The sequence below is a fragment of the Antedon mediterranea genome, chromosome 1, assembly GCF_964355755.1.
Source record: "Antedon mediterranea chromosome 1, ecAntMedi1.1, whole genome shotgun sequence".
NCBI lineage: Eukaryota > Metazoa > Echinodermata > Crinoidea > Comatulida > Antedonidae > Antedon > Antedon mediterranea.
The window spans coordinates 3,680,271-3,696,402 of record NC_092670.1 but is presented as its reverse complement, the minus strand read 5'-3'; the positions used below and the strand labels follow the sequence as shown (position 1 = coordinate 3,696,402).

At 33.7% G+C, this 16,132-nt stretch overlaps 1 protein-coding gene across 3 annotated transcripts in view; it reads right to left on the bottom strand.

Annotated features, from left to right (window-relative positions):
* Positions 1-3,030: 3,030 nt before the first annotated feature.
* LOC140053901 (uncharacterized) overlaps positions 3,031-16,132 on the bottom strand; it is a 35,414-nt gene continuing 22,312 nt past the window's right edge. For 2 of the 3 annotated variants that reach the window (XM_072098659.1, XM_072098667.1), the window contains exon 2: positions 3,032-5,804. In XM_072098659.1, coding sequence (XP_071954760.1) covers positions 5,157-5,753 — 597 coding nt within the window. In that variant the 5' untranslated portion in view covers positions 5,754-5,804 and the 3' untranslated portion in view covers positions 3,032-5,156. Of the gene's footprint in view, positions 5,805-16,132 lie in introns of all 3 variants that reach the window. The other variant, XM_072098651.1, reaches the window with a different exon arrangement.

Here is a 16,132-nt window from a genome sequence, read left to right as displayed (position 1 = left end):
AAAGAGTTGATAAATAACAATGGTCATATTATCTTACAAATTACTCTTTGTGTTTGCTTACAGCATATCAATAATTCAACGTCCTATTACGCTCGAGTTTTGAAGGAAAATGAGACTTGTTTCGAAATAGGCCTTACTTTTATCTGTCATCATAAGTTAACAACGCAATATATGCATATAGAGGAGCCATATTATTGCATACTAATTTAATTGATAAGATACATTTTTCGAAAAATTACAACATTTCTCCATAAAAGGATGATAACTCTATATATTCTTATATTTGGCAATTTAACAAAAATACCATTTCGACCCTTTTATTTTGTTTACATAACTGTAACTGTATCATAATAGACAGAATGCGCAGAATCACGTAGTGTGTTCTGCGCATGTTACCTGGGCATATTTTTAAAACTTTATATTTTGTCCATTTTTCAAAAAAAATCCCTGTACTGTAGTACATAGAAATTTTGGAAAAAATGGAAAAATTTTGACCTCTATAATTAGTAACTATATAATAACTGACATACGCAGGATCTGCGCAAGTTACCTCAACATATCTTAATTTTAAAAGCCGATATTTTGACCCATTTTCGAGAAATGGCCAATTGCCGACCCTTTTATTTTTTAACATAATTGGTTACTATATAATTGATATACGCAGAATCACATATTTTTGTTCTTCGCATATTACCTCAACATATTAAAAGTGGATATTTTGACAATTTTTCGAAAAAAAATCCCTCTACTACAGTAAGCCTATAAGGCCTAGTAAAAGAAAATTTTCGAACATAACTGGTTACTATCATAATTGACATAGGCATAATGCGCAGAATCACATAGTGTGTTCTGCGCATGTTACCTCGGCATATTTTTTAAAGTTTATTTTTATTTTATTTTTTATTTATTTTTATTTTATTCATATGTCATTGTATTCATTAAAAAAAAAAACCCTGTACTGGATAACAGGAACATTTAATACTATCGCATAATTATTGAATTTTAAAAAGTGGATATTTTGGCAATTTTTCGGATAAATCCCTGTACTATAGTACATGTAAATTTTCGAAGATTTGCCAAATGTCGACCCCTTTTATTATTTGCCATAACTAGTTACTATGGCTCTACAATATGTTTATAACACAATATATGCGCATATATATGGCAAAATATTATCGCATAATTATTGAATTTTAAAAAGTGGATATTTTGGCAATTTTTCGAAAAAATCTCTGTACTATACTGCCCCGTCATGAAAGAACGACTCAACTGCATAAAGCAAAGTTTTGAGATAATCAAAAAAACGTGTTCTTGTTTTAGCTCTTCACGTGTGTAGATAATATTATTTTGATTAGCATAATAAACATGCGCAGAGGCGAATAATGGGTTCTGCGCATGTCAATTGTGCTATAGTAACCAGTTTTATCGAAATATAAAAAGGTCGAAAATTTGCCATTTTTTGAAAAATCCCTGTACAGGTAAATTTTCGAAAAATGGCCGATTTTTTTATTAAGTTAATGGGTTCTGCGCATGTCAATTGTGCTATCATAACCATATTTGACATAAATGGTTACTATAGCATAATTGACATGCGCAGAACCATTATTCACTCTGCGCATGTTTATTATGCTATAGTAACCATTTATGTCAAAAGTGGATGTACCATTATTATGTGTGCCGCTGTTCAAAAGCGTTTTCCAAATAAATTATTATATAGTACAGGGAAATTTGTGAAAAATGGCCGATTTTCGACCCTTTTATTTTTTGACATAAATGGTTACTATTGCATAATAAACATGCGCAGAGTCGAATAATGGGTTCTGCGCATGTCAATTGTGCTATCATAACCATATTTGACATAAATGGTTACTATAGCATAATTGACATGCGCAGAACCATTATTCACTCTGCGCATGTTTATTATGCTATAGTAACCATTTATGTCAAAAGTGGATGTACCATTATTATGTGTGCCGCTGTTCAAAAGCGTTTTCCAAATAAATTATTATATAGTACAGGGAAATTTGTGAAAAATGGCCGATTTTCGACCCTTTTATTTTTTGACATAAATGGTTACTATTGCATAATAAACATGCGCAGAGACGAATAATGGGTTCTGCGCATGTCAATTGTGCTATAGTAACCAGTTTTGACATAAATGGTTACTATAGCATAATAAACATGCGCAGAGTCGACTAATGGGTTCTGCGCATGTCAATTGTGCAATAGTAACCAGTTTTATCGAAAAATGGTTACTATAGCATAATAAACATGCGCAGAGTCGACTAATTGGGTCTGCGCATGTCAATTGTGCTATAGTAACCAGTTTTATCGAAAAATAAAAAGGTCGAAAATTGGCAATTTTTTTAAAAATGCCTGCACTAAAGTACAGGAAAATTTTCAAAACATTGTCGATTTCCGACCCTTTTATTTTTTTGACGTAAATGGTTACTATTGCATAATAAACATGCGCAGAGTCGAATAATGGGTTCTGCGTATGTCAATTGTGCTACCATAACCATATTTGACATAAATGGTTACTATAGCATAATTGGCAGGCGCAATTCGACTCTGCGCATTATTCGACTCTGCGCATGTTAATTGTGCTATAGTAACCAGTTTTATCGAAAAATAAAAAGGTCGAAAATTGGCCATTTTTTAAATCCTTGTACTATAGTACATGGAAATTTTTGAAAAATGGCCGACTTTCGACCCTTTTATTTTTTTACATAAATGGTTACTATTGCATAATAAACATGCGCAGAGTCGACTATTGGGTTCTGCGCATGTTAATTGTGCTATAGTAACCAGTTTTATCGAAAAATAAAAAGGTCAAAAATTGGCCATTTTTTTTTTAATCCCTGTACTATAGTACATGGAAATTTTTTTGAAAAATGGCCGATTTTCGACCCTTTTATTTTTTTAACATAATTGGTTAGTATATAACAAACAAAATGCGCAGAATCACATAGTGTGTTCTGCACATGTTACCTCGACATATTTTTAGAAGTTTATATTTTGTAAATTTTTCGGAAAAAAAAAACGTGTGTACGCAAAGCTATCTGTTTATTACACAAACCTTAAAGTATACCTTTATGATATGGCTAAATTTAAAACCCTGCACCATATAATAAATGGAAGTCAATGTTTTAAATTACAAATAATATCAATAATAACTAATAATATGATAATTGGTCATTAGAGCAAGAAACCTCCGGTTAATACTCAATAATCTCAATACATACTATTAAAGTAAAGAAGCCTTTTATAAGATAATTTAAATGGTTTTTTTTTTCCTTTCCCCTTTTCAAGGCAATGACTACGTACAAGCCAAGTAATTTGACCAATCAAAATCCAAAATTCACATAATTCGTCGCTTGTGATTGGTCAAATTTCCAGCGTTACTTTAGCCTACGTCCTTGCATTGTGTAATTTATTTTGTTTTGTACAAATACAACAACTAATTAAAAGTTTTTATTTTGTCAGATCTAAACTCACCACGCACATTGTTCTATTTTAATAAGTAGCACGACTGGTGTAAGCACATTATGATATCGTATTCGTAATCTTGTCAAAAATGTTTAAATGCCTAGGCTACTATTTACTAAACATTTGAAACATTTTTATTAATAATCAGTAACTTATAAATTATAATATATAAAAGCTTTCTTTAAGTAACAATATGTATTGTACCATGTAGTAGACTACTAACTTACCATATACGGTAAAGAATAACTTCTATAAGCTACGGCAGAGAAGAGTGGAAGGTCAAAGGTTAACATTATAGGAGCAATAGGTCAAAGTTCAACCCAGAAAATCCCTAGTTTATAGATCACATAGATTTAACCAAAGGATGGGCTTTTTATTCTTTACCGTATATGGGAATTTTATGATTTCCAACTCAACACTAAAAATGTGTATTTATCCATTCTCCATTTTGTAGTGCACCAACATTATTATTATTGAAAATAAACAATACTTCAGTTCATGTACAATAATTAATATAATATATATAATACTAATAGAATACATCATTCATTTTTTTAAACAAATTGCCAGTTTCAGTGACTTTTTTTTGTTTTTTTCAAAAAAAGAAGTTATTTTTTTGTCACTTACACTAGCAACTGGTCTTACTGTTATTTTTCTCCATTTTATTCATTATATTTATATATATCTTTTTTTAGTATTTTTCACCTTTTTTTGTTCTTGTTAAATTTAAGCTAAACGAACTGTACATTATTGGAATGCGTTTATTTTTATTTTTTAATTAATTCAATTAACACCTAACGGCCATTTTTTTCATCAGTAGCCATATTGTTTTTCTCTCAGTGGAATGCCTTGTATAAAATTTATAATTCTATTTTTAAATTTTAGCCCGCATTTGGTCTGATCTTGAATAAGTGCACATCTTTTCAAATAATTTTAGGCACATTAAAGTAAGTAGACACTTAGATTGTTTAAAGTATTTTCTGAATAAATCGACGCGCGCATACCTATAAACATGCGCAAATCAAAAGATGCGTAGTGCAATGCGCAGATAAACCTATTTGGATTTCAATCTTGTTCATGTTCGGAATGTAGTTCAGGAAAAAGTTAGTGTATAGAAAAAATAATGTTTTAATTTTATACCTGCTAACAATAACAAAAAAAGATTGAGATTCCTAACCTACCATTAAAGGAAGAAGTAGTATCCAAGGCACATAAAGTCCAAGTCACCTGGACTGTTCTTAATCAGTATAGTCAGGCTATATCTTGGCGCTACTTTGATGACGGGCTGTTTGTTGCTAGGTAATTTATGTAAACTAATCATCTTTAAAAATACACTTCACCATAAAATCTTTAGCATTCTTTCAAATGTTTATGCAAATTTTTGGAAAATATATTGCAGAAAGTTTTAAAAGTTCTAAAAATACATTAAATTCATTGTCCTTAATGTAGCAGTAGGTAAGAAAATAAAGATCCTTTAAATGTTTGTAATTCCAAAAGAACATTGGCGTCCATTTCGGCGGACAAAGGCAGAACTTTCTGGAAGGTGATTATTATCAATATACTTTTAGACGAAGAATTGGATAAAACGCTACAAAAGTCCTGCCGATCAACGCAGTCATTGTTAAAGTTTGGAGTAGGGACATCTTCATAAAACCAGACGAATAGATTCAAGATTCGGCGAGAGTACCAAGAGCCGCCTCCACTAACTCTCGAGTGTCCTCTAAATCGGTTGGCATATCCCCTTCCAAATTATTATTAATCTCATATATCATACTCATCTCATCCAGTTCCGTCTTCAAGCGGACGACTGTGTTTGTCAGTGCATCGATATAGTTCTTCGCCAACGTTAAAGTTTCAATTTTCGACAGCTTTCGTTGACAGTGAACGTGCGGAATAACGTTACGTAGGCATTGGAACGCGTCATTTAGAGAATGCATACGTTGTCGTTCCCGCTCATTACTTTCAAGTCGTCTAGTATTCCTTTCACGTGCGTTATATGTTTTTCGTCGACGGGAATGCTTTTTGGATTTCTTCGGTGACATACTTTCTGGATCCTCGTCACCAGCGTTTGAACTACACGATGATCCTTCGCCGTCGTTAGAGCCATCCACTGAATTCGTTCTATCTAAAGTTCGTTTTCCTCCTCGTGTAGTTTCTACAGACGTGCTGTTGTTATTATTGTTATTCCTGTACCAGTACTGATTGGTTGTTGGCGGTTGTTCAGAGGTTGATTCCTCCACAAAATTAAACGGTTTCCAAGACATATTTACTTGTCTGTCAAGTTGGTTATGGTCCACGGAAGCAGTAGGGTTTATCTGAAGAGCAAAAAAACAAACGAATTCGTTTAAATCCAAAAGTAAAGTTGTTTACTAAATACAAAAGCCGAACCGGCTTTATACACGAAAGCAGTTAAAATGACGTGTGCGACGTATCGCCGACGACCACAGTGATAAAATAAAGTGATGTTAATTTGTGAACCACTATCGCATCATCAACCTGTGTCAAAAAGCTTAACGTTAATGACGAAATGCGCAGATCACTCTGCGCTCATCCGTCGTCAATAGTCGATACGCGTGACTACGTGTACATCAGCGGTAATTGACGAGGTTGAGAAAATGAGTGAGCAGATAAAAGTAGTGATAATTATAAGACTAGCACTTGTATCTAAATACGTTTTCAGATATTCGACTGTAGAAAATAATAGCTCTCATGGGAATCCCATTAGATTACACTACGCGCACAATCAAAATAGCCTTAGCACACGCTGAACATAGACCAACGTAAAAAAACGATATATGAATATATCACAGAGTTACTTTGAATAAACCGAACGTTGTCAACTAATACTATAGACAGATAGTTTTAAACCGTTTAGTTACTTGAAATCCTGTCGATTGAAGCATGTATTTATCAAAATATTTTGATTTTAAAATAAAAAACAAGTGATGAAAAAATAGAATGACGTAAGTGCGAATCGCAACCATTATGTGTGACGTCACTGTTTGATGGGTATTTTGCCCGTGAGCGATCGCTTCCTTAGCAACCGTTTAAGGAGAACTAAGAATAAGTGAGCGATACATTAGTTACTGGCATGGCATTTTGTTTAATTGCTAATGTAAAGTCACGGCAGACTAACTAGACTTGTTTACACTAGAAATTTGTTACATTTTAACGTATTGATTGATTGAAATTACATTTAGTGATTATGACGTCAAATATATTGATTACATTAATGAAAATACTGTAATAATAATAATCATAAAATAATAAACATTAAATATATAATTGTAATTAATTAACAGCATTCCGATGATGGTTTTATCCTAATTCTAAAACTTATATGACATAATTTGACTACGTTATACGTCATCAGCGCTGTGCTATATGAAATGACGTATGAACCGTCTCAATAGAAATGTCAGTGTGTATGGCGTACAAATTGCGTCATTAAACACGTAAACCCTAGGATTAGATTGTGTTTGTATTTGTATGTCAATATTCATATATTAATGCTGTCATTATCGCATCTAATATATTGGCATTATGAGGATGATGATGATGAAAACATTTTGTTTTATGACCGATGCTGCCGGCACGGCGGCCGTTCATGCTAAAATGAAATATAAATTAATCGGGTTGAAAAGTGTTATTATTTGTTACGGTACTTTCAGAAAAGTTTCACTCTGGGAATGTGATGATAATGACGATGATAGTACAGAGCAATGATGACAATGAAGATGATGATGATAGTAATCATCAATATGGCGATGGCTAATGGTATGATGATAATAACGACAATGGCGGGTGAGATGAGATATAATACGGGACAGTTAAAGAATGATAATGATTATGACAAAAATAATGTTGTTGAAGTGTTGGAAGATAACAATGATAATTTGATAATTGCGTAACAACTGACTTGTTGCCTTGGCAGGAATCATGTACTGTTTTTAAATTCTCGACATTTTTTGAAAAAAATCCCTGTACTAATATAGTACAGGGATTTTTTCGAAAAAATGGCAAAATTTCGACTAATAACCTACTTTTATTTGAAGTTGAAGACCAGAATAACATAATTTAATATTATCTGTCTACTGTGTCCACCTATCGATACCCTCTTCGCCTAATTATATGCAGCAAAATTATAGACTTGCTCGCAGTCGCCGTGTTCGTCTAGTCTCCAATCCCAGGGGTAAATTGACAGATTATAGCGACGACAGAAAGTTTTAAAATGCGGTTCACATATCATCATTTTAATTTCTATATTATTTTGTGAATTCCACTTTTTCCGGCTATTGTTAATAAGTGATCATATTAAATCTATGTTTCGGATGAGCTTTTATGGATATACTTATTATAATGTATATACATTACAGGCTATATACACAACATAATAAAACAGTCAAATTGTAATCGGTCAGACCATTATAAAGACTCACCGATGAGAGATTGCGACAGATCGATTATCTGTACGCTACATTTTTTTATTTCTTTCTTTTCGATATTATATCCACTTTTCGAATTTCGTCTTTTCAATATAAATAGATGGAATAACTGAACTATTTACTTTCACAAATCGGTAAAAGAAATATAAAAATTACATTAATTACAATTATTGAAATATACACGATATAAATTGGTATAAGTCATAACATAATGCTAGGCAGTGCCTTTTCCGGCATGTTTTACTACCTGTTTTTTCTCTGAGAACTTCTCAGGGCCCCCATAAGCTCCGCCCCCCCCCCCCCCCCTGGGTTTAGCCAGTGAGTGCTCATAGTCGTTACGCCACTGCGCTGTTTTAATCAAATTTGTTTGTTTATTATTGAGATTATTTGTTGCCTTGCATGCTATTTATTGAAGATGACCATTATGTATACACAGTATATTGCAGTGACCCATTTAATAAACACAACATAGACACTTGAACTCGCCTTCAAAGTGGGGATTTCCAGGCCGGACATTGTGTCTGATATAGTATAGTTGTGGCCAATTATTTATTATGTAACAATCACACCAGATGTTTTGAAAGATTATAGCTATACTCAACTTTATAGTTGAGAGCATGATAATATTAGTAGGCCTACGTTTGTTTGTTGAAATAAATTGAGGTGTGGGAAGGAGTGGTCTCAGACTGTGGTTTGTTTTTAATTGTTATTAATAGCATAAACGAAGAAGTAATCTAGCGTCGTATAGAGACCATTTTATGCAAATTATATCCTTTCTCGACTCTAATTTCAGAATTCGTATTCGCAAAAGGTGGCGTAAAACGTGGTTCCCACTAGAGACGCAACGCAAGGACGTACGCACAACGCAAGCGAGTTTGACGAATGACAAGCCACTGTTGGGAATAAGCCATCGCTTGTCATTGGTCAAATCACTTACGTTGCAGTACGTCCTTGCGTTGCGTCGCTAGTGGGAACCAGAGCTTAACGCCATTCATGTCCGTCGCACGCTTATTGCACCGTCGTTGTCAAGTTTTGTTTCTGCGCGCGCGTAAAGCTTGGTTGTAAGTGAATTGACCAATCACACGCGACAATCTGAATAACTCATCACGTTGTGATTGGTCAAATTGCTTACGATAGTTTGGGAGTGGGAACCAAGTTTAAGTGCGCGTTCAACCGGAAGCCCATTTCATCATCAACTTTGTGAATGAAAATTATAAGTAAACCATGACGTAAAGTGTACGCACTTGATAAATTAACTCGTAGAATATTGCAGGTAACGTTTAACATGATTTAAAAGGATCAGCGGACTGCAAACAACAACTATACAGTGCTACACAGCATAGTATTCACTTTCTGTAAACATGGTAAACACACACATTCGCTATCGAACGGAAATTGATGACGTCATAAATGACGTAAAATATCATCTCTCATATATTACATTTAATCACCCATCTCTTTAATTGTATTCGAGAGAGTGAGAGTATTCGATTTGTAATCAAAATAGATTCTTCTTAGAACAACCCACGTTCAAAGTAAGCTCCGGTTTCGAGCGGATGCGTGTCAATGACTGAAGAATATATTGTGCTAATTTATAAATAATATACACTTCATTCGTATTCAAGATCAATGCTAATTATATTGGAAAATATATGTGGGCGGGGCATAGGAGGAAAATTGAATCGGCAACGGAAATGCTCATGTTCCAAAACATCAGTAACTTGAAGTATAATAAGACAATATTTAAGGTCGAGCGCCATTTCAATGATACGCAACGGTGGAATGGAACTTGATAGCATTTGTGCTTGGGAGAGGCGGCGATCCTTTTTTTTTTTTATCATAAATACGCTGTTTTATAAATGTTATGGTCTTAATTTGGAATCAATTTAAGTACTTGTTCTGATCCGGGTCTTTAAGTTTTGTGAAGGGTTTGTTTTTTAATTAAACATGGAACTATTAGCACCTTAGTTATTTGTCAACGTACGATACAACGTATGTTAAAGAAGGAGAAAAACAACTGAATTATGAAATGACGCACGGAGGATCTAATGACGTTACGTCATGGTCTGCGCACTACTTCATTACGCGAAATGGTATTAACACGCAAAGTAACACAGCGAGTCAGTTGTTGTTGATTCACGTCACGTGACGTCGTCTCGGGAGAAACTAATCATTTATATCGCTTATACTACTGTTTAAATAGGTTTATATAAATAGAAAATTGTCTTTTTAATATTCTCTCAGCATTAATTTAACAGAGCACTTGTTTAGATTGCAAAGACAATGACAGATGTAGGCATAGTTAAAATGTCATTCTGTAACATATCCACTTAAAGCAGACGATATTTATCTCGCGGCATTACGGTTCAAACGACTAGTTTGATCAGTTTACTATTCCGCGTAATGGTGAATTATAGGCTGGCTGGTCATCCGAAATCGTACAAGTTCCATACTATTGTAATTCAACGCGAATGCTCTAGCAACTATGATTTTTTTTAAACTAAAATAATAAATCATAAATAACAGATTGCGATTATTAAAGATGTATTGTCCCCAAAAAACATGAACAATTTAGATTATTTAAATCTGACTTTGAATATGTTATTTTGTAGTTTTAACAAAGTTTCACTTCCGTAGAAAAAAAAAACGAAAAAAAAATTATAAAATACGGTAACATAATAAATGGTTAAATTCAACCAAACAATCCATTGACTGGCAGCCTTTTATTATTAAATATTTGCTTTAAATTACAATTTTTTCAGGTAAATATTTTTTTTAGATCAAATTTTTTGTCAATGTGGATAACTATTATGTGCCATTAAAATGGCATATTCAACAAAAAATGTTAAAAATTATTTTTCAGTGGGACAATACATCTTTAATCAATTCTTAATGTATTAGAAGAGGAATTTATAGAAAGATTACTATAGACGATGAGATGTTAAAATTAGTTACAGTTACAGTACTGTTACTAAATATATCACGTGTGATTAATAATATCATATATCATATCAAAGTATAAATATAATATTTGCTTCTAAAAAATAATGAAAGAAAGACGCCCATACACTTTAGACAAAATACGGAAAGAAAAATAAACCCACAAAGTAATTTAGCGACGACGACACCCACTCAGCAAGGAAGATAGTAAACTTAACGATGAATTGATGAGGAACGATCATCCACAAATAAACCTAGATAATATAGAGACATAGAAAACGCTTTGCCTTAACAAGAAATAAGCCTTTAATTAATACATTGACGAATACAACGATAATATACCAGAAATGATCAATATATCGTGTATTCGGATTGTACTCGGTCATTATAAATGTCTGATTTTCTTGGAAAATAATTTTAGGCCCTACTATAAATATAAAAATAAAAGAAAAAATTCCTATTTCTTTTCTTTATCTTTACCTAATAGTTTTCTTTTTTCAAGAAAGTTAAAAATATCTACAATGATATATTTTATAGTTTGTTCTTAACTACCATACTAACACGATTTCGTCGAAATAGAGGTAATCTACATCATTATTTGTTTTAATTTAATGACGTGAAACCCGAAAAGAATCTACAAATTCAAAAATCTTCAGAAAAGACGTAAATAGAAGAAGGGAAATCCCCACATGATGTGAAACTGAAGATCAGGAAAAAAAAACACTTGCTAAGAAAAAACCCTAATTCATGTACCAAGACAGTGGGAATAACGTTGAATAAGAAAATACAAAAATGGTATTAATAAATTAGGAATTAAACGGTTGATAAAGGAAATCCTACCTGCGAATCTAGCAAATTCGAGACGAACTGACCACACTGGTAGTGGTGGTGATTAGAAGATGTTCCATTATTCCTATAAAACATTTGGTAAGCTCGAAAATCTGACCACCCGTTCATCATCGTCTGCCCTACGCGCACTACGGCGCAATGATACAAAATCTGACGACACGCAGACAATAAAAGAACAATCTAACACTAAACCAGACGATATAAAGAGTTGTGGAACCTACGAGCCTTAGGGTAAGAGTGAAGATTTTTGGGCTGAATTGGGTCGTTTGGTCGCTTGATCTTTTTAATATCCAAAAGCTAGGGGACATTGAAAAGTTCAGACGGATGTTGTAGACGGCTACTTCAACTTGGCCTAGTTTCCTCCTCGGATCATCATGTCTCGAGGCGTTCCATAGATACAAATCAAATCTTTAACTTACACAACGAAAAAGCACAATTGCAGACACAATAGTCTTGATAGAAAAGTAGCAAACTAGAACAAGAAGCTGTATGAAGATTAGAGAATATTTCCTATAGTAATTTTATTAGCAATGCTGTTCCAAGGGAAACGTAACATCCATTATTAAATCATAATTACATATTTGGTTTCTATGGATAATTCCCTAATTTAACCGATGTTGCGTGTAGGTTTTGTTTTGTAAACTATTTTAAACATTATAACATATTACTCACGCACACCCTTTTACTTGAGATTATTGCTAAAAGGGTATAGCTCCGGGTTGAACATTTCTATCATTTATCATAAAATAAAAATCTTTGCAAAAACATTGATCATTACCCCACTTATTTTTTTTAAAGCAGAACGAACGTCGTGAAATAATATATAATTATAAGGAACAATATGCATTTCAAGCCCGGAGCTACACTTCAAGACAATAAAACGTAGAAAATCACTATTTCTTAAACCAGTGAACCATTATACTAATATTGATAGCGTAATGAAAATCTTCCTTGTAATAACACAGGTCAAAATTACAGAAACCGTTTTACGACACGATTTGAACGGTCAAATGGACCTGACTCCAATTAGTAGAGATCTGTACTTCGATATTTTAATTAGAATATTAATTGCATTTTCATGATAGCTTCGTACGTCTGCTTATCAGCTTCCTATCTATACATTGCTATTTATTCACGTAATAGATACGACGCTGTCACGTGGTATCTATTGTAAAGCACGCGTGTTCTTTATGATAAAAATAGATGATAAGAATAATGACCGTGTTCGTACGGCGATTGAAATACACGTTTATTTGGTTTTTACCCTTGGGGTAAAACCCATACGACGTTCGTACGAATAAACAAAGTACCGGTAAGCTGACACGAAACCAATTAAGATCGGAATTCTTAGGTCAAAAAGCGCCCTCTGTGCGTCGACCCATATCAATTGACATGGCGTGTTGACAAATTCAACTGGATATTGCATGTCGTTTCGCGCGCGAATCCTTCAATTATTATTTTTTCAATCGACAACCAGACCTATATATTTATAATACATCCAATACAATTTACTTTTTAAATAAATAATGATCGAAAATCCTGCTAACGTATGTTGTTTGTTGACCACGTGTATTTATCGTGCGAGCCGAACTATTGTTGTGGAAATTCCATTTAATGTACACGCACTGTACCCCTCTTGTAAAAATCACCACGTGTATTTATCGTGCGAGCCGAACTATTGTTGTGAAAATTCCATTTAATGTACACGCACTGTACCCCTCTTGTAAAAATCACCACGTGTATTCATCGTGCGAGCCGAACTGTTGTTGTAAAAATTCCATTTAACACGCACTGTACCCCTCTTATCGTGCGAGCCGAACGGTTGATGTGGTAATTCACAGACACCAGGCTACCACAATACAGAACTCCCTGCCGTTACATGTACATTATAAGCCACCGATTCGCAAGTTCAGGTCACCGGAAAAAAACCAACGAGTTGATTATTTATATATAATTTTACAAAACAATAGATATACATTCGCATTAACAAAAAAGAACATTTTAAACAATAATTGCTAAACAATCAGAAAGCTTATTTGAGGTCGCGATTTGACATGACCCCGTTAACGCTTGATTAATTATACCCCGAGGCAGCGTGTAATTGGAATGGGATTGAAATAACCAGTAAAGTTGGTGGATTTTTCGTCCAGATGGTTTTCTAATTTTTTATAGCCAGAGGCGTAAGTTAATTGCTACACGCGACCTCACAGTTGGAAGTACACGGTAGTTTCAGCCCCGTCCGAACGGGCCCTATGATACCAATGATAACTAGGAGGTCTAATCGAATTAAAAGTAATCGAATGTGGTACGTGAAAAATAGAATAGGGACTTATTACTCTGCTAATTATTATACGTATCATTAGATACTAATGTTCTTCCTTCGAATATCATTTAATATCATTTATCTTTATATCAAACACAGAGCAGGATTGAGACATAAACATGCAAATTAATTACGTATAAATCACAATAAAAAGTGTTTCAAACAAATGAAATTTACACATTTTCTAGCAAACGTTTTTTCTTTCTACATGGCAAAAATGCTTGCGAGTACAATAAACCTGCTAGCTGACTGACTGACCAAAAAGCCTGAAAATATTAATATGCTGAAAACATGTAATTATTATGTCGTTTAAGGTTATTGTTTTAATATAATCGAACAATTTACATAATAATCAATTTTATTGATATGGCACGCCCACGCAGCATTAATTAATTATAAATCTAACAGAAATGTTATACAATGTAGTTTATGAGCTCATTATGGCTTAGTTAGGCCTATGTAAAATAGATTTTGTGTTTATTATTTCACAATAATAACAAATTATGTTATTTTATATTTTATTCATAATGTGACGTCACAACACTGGACAGACGAGAGTTTCCGATTTTTACCGATCGTCATTTATCGATTCGTATGTTATTGTTAATAAAAGCAATTTCATTCATAATGCATGTTGTGAAAGTTGGACAGGTCAGAGTTTCCGAGTTTTTCCGAGTTTTACCGATCATTTACCGATTCGATGTTATTGCTCATACAAAGCAATGTCATTCATAATGAGGTTAACTCTAGGCAGACGACTACTTCCGAAGATTGCATCGAATCGGAAATACTACAGTACGTTGAGTGGCTGATTTAATGACCTCGTGTGTGTCTATATATAACCGCATTATGTCCTTAATGTATTTTCATCATTTTACTTGACACCGATGGGACATTAAAGACTTAATAGTCGATTGTAAAATCTAGTCCGAAAGATTTTAGACTACGTATAATTTTTGTTTCAATGTTTCACGCGCGTTTTCTTTGCCAGACTATTCTTTGACAAGGGAATTTGTAGGACGTGTCATACATGTCAACATTATGGCGGTATTATTGGTTAATAATAGGATTTAGAAAGAATGAAAGTAGGTGGTAAAAGTAGGGTAAATATATAAAGTAGGCATAGCAGAGTAAAGAAAAGTTTAAGGTGTTCTGAAGGTACGGTGGGAATAGAAAGTGGAAACAAACCACCGTATGCCTAAATATCACGACGCGCCACTAGATCTAAAATCATCGTGCACACATATGCAATTATTTTCAACCAAAAGGCTATCATTATTATCAAGCCCACAGAAAAAGTAATATAAGTGTAGGCCTTGTATGCGTGGTTCCCACTGACGCAACGAAAGAACGTAGACGCAACGCAATAAAAGTCACCAAAGTGACAGACCCACCGCTTTGCTATTGGTCAAATTACTTACGTTGGGTTGGCAGCGTCTCTAGTGGAAAAGCAACACATTTTAAGAACGCAAACAAGATGAGCCTAAACTAGAGAATGTTTTTGTATAGAAATGAATTTGATCGGGGATCCGATGTTATTGCGTTTAAACCATATTTTTTCAACACATTCATTGATAAACAAATACTGACTGCTGCGTACCACACCCTGGTTAGTGGTATCTGTCTTTTACATGGTGAAAATATGTAAACTTATGCGCAATTCCGCCTTTATTTTTAGTACAACTTCCTACGGGGATTTCAATCCTGTGTGATTGAGGATACATGGCCAAACGGGTTGTACAAGGTGACTCCTAAGGCGAAAGATATTAAAAACAGACTGCTTAAATAAATACGTACTAATCCCGAGTGTTCGTACTGTGTTGTCTCCAAAATTTGAAATATCACACTTTGTATTATCAGTGTACAAACGGTGAGCTTACCCGTGGGAAATAGTACAATGTTTAATTACAAAACCTACCGAATATGAATACAGCTATCACTGAAATCGTCAACAAATATGATTTACGAATTATGGTAAGATCTAAAGTAAATAATGAATCAGCTTAATATATAAATCTTTTTCCCATAGTGTTTTCGTGTTTTATAGCAAACACAAATAAGGGGTGATCGATCCGTTCATATGATC